Source organism: Nerophis lumbriciformis, linkage group LG34 (assembly GCF_033978685.3).
Source record: "Nerophis lumbriciformis linkage group LG34, RoL_Nlum_v2.1, whole genome shotgun sequence".
Taxonomy (NCBI): Eukaryota; Metazoa; Chordata; class Actinopteri; order Syngnathiformes; family Syngnathidae; genus Nerophis; species Nerophis lumbriciformis.
This window is the reverse complement of record NC_084581.2, coordinates 9671501-9677500: the sequence shown is the minus strand read 5'-3', so window position 1 is coordinate 9677500 and position 6000 is coordinate 9671501. Positions and strand designations below refer to the sequence as shown.

General features: G+C 37.0%; 1 protein-coding gene across 1 annotated transcript in view; it reads right to left on the bottom strand.

The window, feature by feature from the left end:
- The window catches only part of LOC133576139 (uncharacterized), a 164631-nt gene that overhangs the window by 53738 nt on the left and 104893 nt on the right, over positions 1-6000 (bottom strand). The window contains exon 4 of the mRNA XM_061929151.1: positions 811-890. Within this exon, the coding sequence (XP_061785135.1) occupies positions 811-890 (80 nt within the window). The remainder of the gene's footprint in view (positions 1-810; positions 891-6000) is intronic.

Below are 6000 nucleotides of genomic sequence, written 5' to 3'. Positions count from 1 at the left end.
TGTTGTTTTAAATATTGGTTGCATTGGTTCTGTTACAGAGAACAAAGAAATGGGATAACATTGCTACGGAATGAAAAGGGGTAGGAATAAATAAGCTCTGCTTCTTCCTACTCCTTTTCGGACGTGCTGTAATGAAACAACTGGAAATATGTAATGTATTACATTGTATCGTATGCATGGTCGAAATAAACTGAAATTGAACTGAACTGAACTGAAATATGAAAAATATGTTACAAATGCTCAAATTAAACCCTCCTTTTTCAATACAGTGGTATATAGGGGTACCGGTTTTTCAGGATATGAGCTGTCTGTTTCACAGCTAAATGTTATGCTTTAAGTTACGAGCAAAAATTTGGCTTACTAGCCTCCATACCACTTGGTGTAGATAACGTCACAGTGAACTTTGTCAAATCCGGCCAAAACGCTAGGTCTTACTCGTAAGCATTAGCTTATAGCTGTCATGATCCGTTGCGTGGCACATGTTTGGTTTGGTATTTCTTAGTTGTTTATTTCTGTTTCAGCACCCTCATTTGTTTTCTTTGTTGCAATGGGTGCTGATTTTTGTCACTTGGTCGGGACGCTCACCTGCTCCCAGTCACTAATCAGAGAGCTATTTATTCCTGCCTCACGCCACACTCTGCTTGGCAGTCTTACGTTGGTGTTTATTTTGATATGAGTTTAGAATTACTAGCTTCTTGCTCTACTGTTGGCTAGTCTTATTGCTAAGCTTTTCCGTAGCTTCTCGTGCCATCCGCACGTTTTCCTTTTTTCGTATTTTTGCCTTGTTATTGGAATAAATCACATTCTTACCTGCACATTGCTTCCTGGCATCCTTCTGCATCTCGGGGAAACGACCATTGCAAGACCATGCGACCCCGACGTGACGATAGCTAGAGATGGACATAACTTTCAGTCATGGGAAGGAAGAACGTGAGTGTGAAGGACAGCGCTGAGAAGAAGAAGTGGAGGATAATCATTGATTTAAAGAAAGAAATCATCAAAAACATGAGTCTAGTGAGCTAACTTGGTGAAGCAGTTGGAGTGTAGCACTGTTAGTCTGCACCATACTGAAGCAGAATTAGTCGATAATGCCAGGCAAGGACATTAAATTAACGTCTAAATGGTGGACATTTAGCCCTGAAAATATGGAGAAGCTGCTGATGGTGTGTTTGGCGGAGAAGCAGCTGGAAGGAGATACCGTAGTTAAATACTCTACATTATTATTCTGTTACTTCTGTTACTTCATAAAACTTCTGTAGTTGTTTGCAAGACAATAAATTGTGCTGTTTTTATACAACATTTCTTATCTTGAAGTTTGTTTTTCTTTTTAAAAGGCATTTTACATGTTCAAATTGTGATGTCTTGGGGGACCAATCACCGATTCAAATGGGAAACACTGTCCCTCAAACGTTTTTCAAGGTACAAGCTGCATCACAAAACTAATTAAACTTGCATCCCAAGGTACTACTGTAATTGAAGGAAGTAAAAGCATTCTGGGAAATGTATACATTTTTAAATTTCAAGTTAAATCATCTATAAAATATGTCCACTGGAATGCATTCTGGAATGCATCACAGTTATTAATTGGAATTGCAATTCTACCTCCTGTTGACGAACTCAATTTCAATTTGATTCAAATTTATGAAATTGAAATACAATTTGAGAAACGTTTTGAATTTAGTTCTAAGTCTGATTCAAATATTCAAACATATTTTTTTTTAAATTTGTTCAGCTACTTTTTGTTAAATATATCTAATACTTAATATATTTATTAAACTAACTATTTTGGTGAATACATATTTTGATGTATTATTTAATATACATTTCTCATGATTGTATGTACTTAATATCATATTAAATTCATTAATAATATGTACCTTTTGTTCCACTTGCTGATTGGTAAAAACTACAGTAAAAATATATTTTTCATAATATATTTAACTGATTTTATTATTTACATAAAAATATCACACTCATATATTATGTTTTACATTGAATATACAGTGCACCCGAAAGGTATTCACAGCGTTTCACTTTTTCCACATTTTGTTATGTTACAGCCTTATTCCAAAATGGACTAAATTTAGTTTTGTTTTCAAACTTCTACACACAATACCCCGCAATGACAATGTGAAAAAGTTTTGTTTTTAATTTTGAAAATGTAATAAAAAAATACTAAGTTGATGCACCTTTGGCAGAAATTACAGCCTCAAATCTTTTTGAATAGAATGCCACAAGCTTGGCACACCTTCCTTTGGCCAGTCTGGCCCATTCCTCTTTGCCCATTCCTCTTTGCAGCACCTCTCAAGCTCCATTAGGTTGGATGGAAAGAGTTGGTTTTCATCCAGGATGTCTCTGTACATTGCTACATTCATCTTAGTCTAGTCGAGGAGGTGACCAAAAACCTGATGGTCACTCTGTCAGAGCTTCAGCATTTCTATGTGGAGAGAGGAGAACCTTATAGAAGAAGGAATACCATCTCTGCAGCAATCCACCAATCAGGCCTGTCTGGTAGAGTGGCCATTACTTCGTTAATGGTTTGCCAAAATGCACCTGAAAAACTCTCAGACCATTAAAAAACAAAACTCTCTGCCAGGCGTCATGTTTGGAGGAAACCAGGCACTGTTCATCACCAGGCAAATACCATCCCTACAGTGAAGCATGGTGGTGGCAGCATCATGCTGTGGGGATGTTTTTCAGCTGCGGGAACTGGGACACTAGTCAGGATAGAGGGAAAGATGAATGCAGCAATGTACAGAGACATCCTGGATGAAAACCAACACTTCCCATCCAACCTGATAAAGATTGAGAGATGCTACAAAGAGGAATGAGCGAAACCCATATAGCTCTTAATCACAAATGTCTCGGCTCAGATCCCAAATTTGTTCAGTTTTTTTTCTAAAAAAATTGCAAAATTACAAAACAACTTTTTCCATTGTTGGGTATTTTTGATAGAATTTTGAGGACAAACATGAATTTGTTCCACTTTGGAATAGAGCTGTAACAGCAAAATGTGAAAATATTGAAGTGCTGTGAATACTTTCCAGATGTAATTTATATACATTTTATAGAATTATTTAATATCTATATTTAATTATTACAAATACAATATATATTTTTAAAAACATTACAAATACTCAATTATTTTCTGTATTTCCTTTCAATGGTTGGTTGAAAGAAAGTCTGTACTGCCAGGTTCCTTTGGAACACCAACTTCACGTCGACCTTTAACACTTGACTAATTGATTAACCACTTGATCAACATAGTAGGCTTGGTCCGGTGAGGACTGTGGAAGCCGAGCATGTCAGCCAGTAGGAGAAAAATACAGATTTACCCTGAATTGTAAAATAATTCAGCAAATTGTACAGTAAACAGCTCTGTCGCCAGAATATTACTGTAAAAATACAGGTGGTATTGTTTTTTAATTTAAAGTAATACACTGTCAAAACCACTTTACTTTTACAATACAAATTATGTTAAAATAGCTGCCAGTTTTTATCATAAATTATACTGCCTTTTTTACAGTCTGTATACAACTTTAGTATTTCATTAATAGGAACTTATTATGGTGTATTAAAAAAAAACCTGAAATGAGCAGAATAGGACCCTTTAGGCAGTGGCGAACCGTGTGTTTCCCACCTAACCTCTCTACATACCATCATTTATGTCACCACATGACCATGGCTGGCGCACTACTGGTCATTGAATCACCTCAACAGTATATAAAACGGGCTATTTTTCGCCACATTTAAGACTCAATAAACCCTCATCAGCAACTAAAACATATCTTATGTGGTACTGTCAAAATTCTAATAATTGTAAAAAATAAAATAAAATAAAGATAAATAAAGAAATAAAATATTTGAACTCACAATTTGTAGCATCCATCTGAAGTCGTATAAGCCAGTGGTACCGCTCGTTGATTCGAGTGGAAGTGGCGGGCAAACCATTTCACCACCGGGACAGCTTAGCTCGCTTCCATAGTCATATCCTTCTTGAAAATGGCCTTGCAAATATATATATATATATATATATATATACCATATTTTTCGGACAATAAGTTGCCGTTTTTTTCATAGTTTGGCCGGCGGTGCGACTTATACTCAGGAGCAGTGACGTGCGGTCACTGGAGGCAGGTGAGAAAGAAAAAAAATGTAATAAGAACATTTTTTTATTAAATTGTTATATGTATTCAGTGATTATACTATAAAGTTATTTTCCTTTTAACTTCACCAGTTTTAGATAATTTTTATTCAAAATCGCTGAATTTTCACATTTGCCGTTCAACTACTGAGAAGAGACGGTGCGGTGATCAGCAGCCAGTTGAGGCACGTCACTCAGTTGTGCCTCAACATGGATTGCGGACTCGGCTAACTGCTGGCCTGCTGTGCAGTGAGACCGTATTGCTATATGAACTATATTATACATTTCCATAGTTTAGTTAGCTGAGGTATATAATGTACAGTGTGTTTTGTCAACAACTGTATGTGTGTAACGTATTTCTTGTGCTGAGCAATCATAAAACTGCTGCGAAGACGCACTGTGTGAGGCTCGCAGTAATCCCGCCTCCTGGTGCCGGTTAATGCACCCCCGCCGCAGAATGCACCCCCTGACGGGAGCGCCACACCAACCGAAGGCCACACCCAAACCCTCCACGTGCAAGACCAAATCCACCCAAAAAAGTCACTTAATAAGAAGCCAAAAAGTGCAAAAACAACAATGCTCGCGCCGGAGGAGCCGTGAACGACTGCAGGGACACAACATTAGGTACACCTACAGACTGCAGCACTGATTTCATATATCATTCATTCACAACTCCTCTAACACGAACACCACTGTTCCCGCACTTATAAGTAAAGGTAAGACCATAATAACGTTTTTTTAATTAAATTAACTTTTTTGTGTGCTACAGTTTGTATGTATAAAGTTAAAGTTAAGTTAAAGTACCAATGATTGTCACACACACTAGGTGTGGTGAAATTTGTCCTCTGCATTTGACCCATCCCTTGATCACCCCCTGGGAGGTGAGGGGAGCAGTGGGCAGCAGCGGTGCCGCGCCCGGGAATAATTTTTGGTGATTTAACCCCCAATTCCAACCCTTGATGCTGAGTGTCAAGCAGGGAAGAATGCTGGTATGAGCTTTTAAACATAACCCGTTAACTGCTGCCAATCAAATTGTGAATAAGATATTCTTTAGGGTTCATATGTTTGTAAATCTGACTGTGATGAAGTCAGTGCCTCACCAGCCATGAACCTCACCGCATGTCACTGCTCAGGAACGACTTATGTGTGAAATTATTAACACATTACCGTAAAATATCAAATAATATTATTTAGCTAATTCACGAAAGAGACTAGACGTATAAGATTTTATCGGATTTAGCAATTAGGAGTGACAGATTGTTTGGTAAACGTATAGCATGTTCTATATGTTATAGTTATTTGAATGACTCTTACCATAATATGTTATGTTAACATACCAGGCACGTTCTCAGTTGGTTATTTATGCCTCATTATTCAGCCTGTTGTTCACTATACTTTATTTATTTTAAATTGCCTTTCAAATGTCTTTTCTTGGTGTTGGGTTTTATCAAATAACTTTCCCCAAAAAATGCGACTTATACTCCAGTGCGACTTATATAGATTTTTGTCCTTCTTTATTATGCATTTTCGGCAGGTGCGACTTATACTCCGAAAAATACGGTATAAATATATATATATATATATATATATATATATATATATATATCTCCCACCTAATCAACATTTTGCTCTCCTCTTTTTGCCCTAATAAAATCTCGTTGACATGTATGACTTAAGTGTTATTATGATAATGACAATAAAAGTGTCAAGGTGTGTTGTTGACGAACCCCAAGATGCAGAGATGGCAGCAGGCTTGGTACAAGAAAACATGGTTTTAATGTTCAAAAATAAGAAAAGGAAAACACGAACCAGAAACCAGGAAGCAGGAACAGGAGTCAGGATCCAGGGAAAGCTTA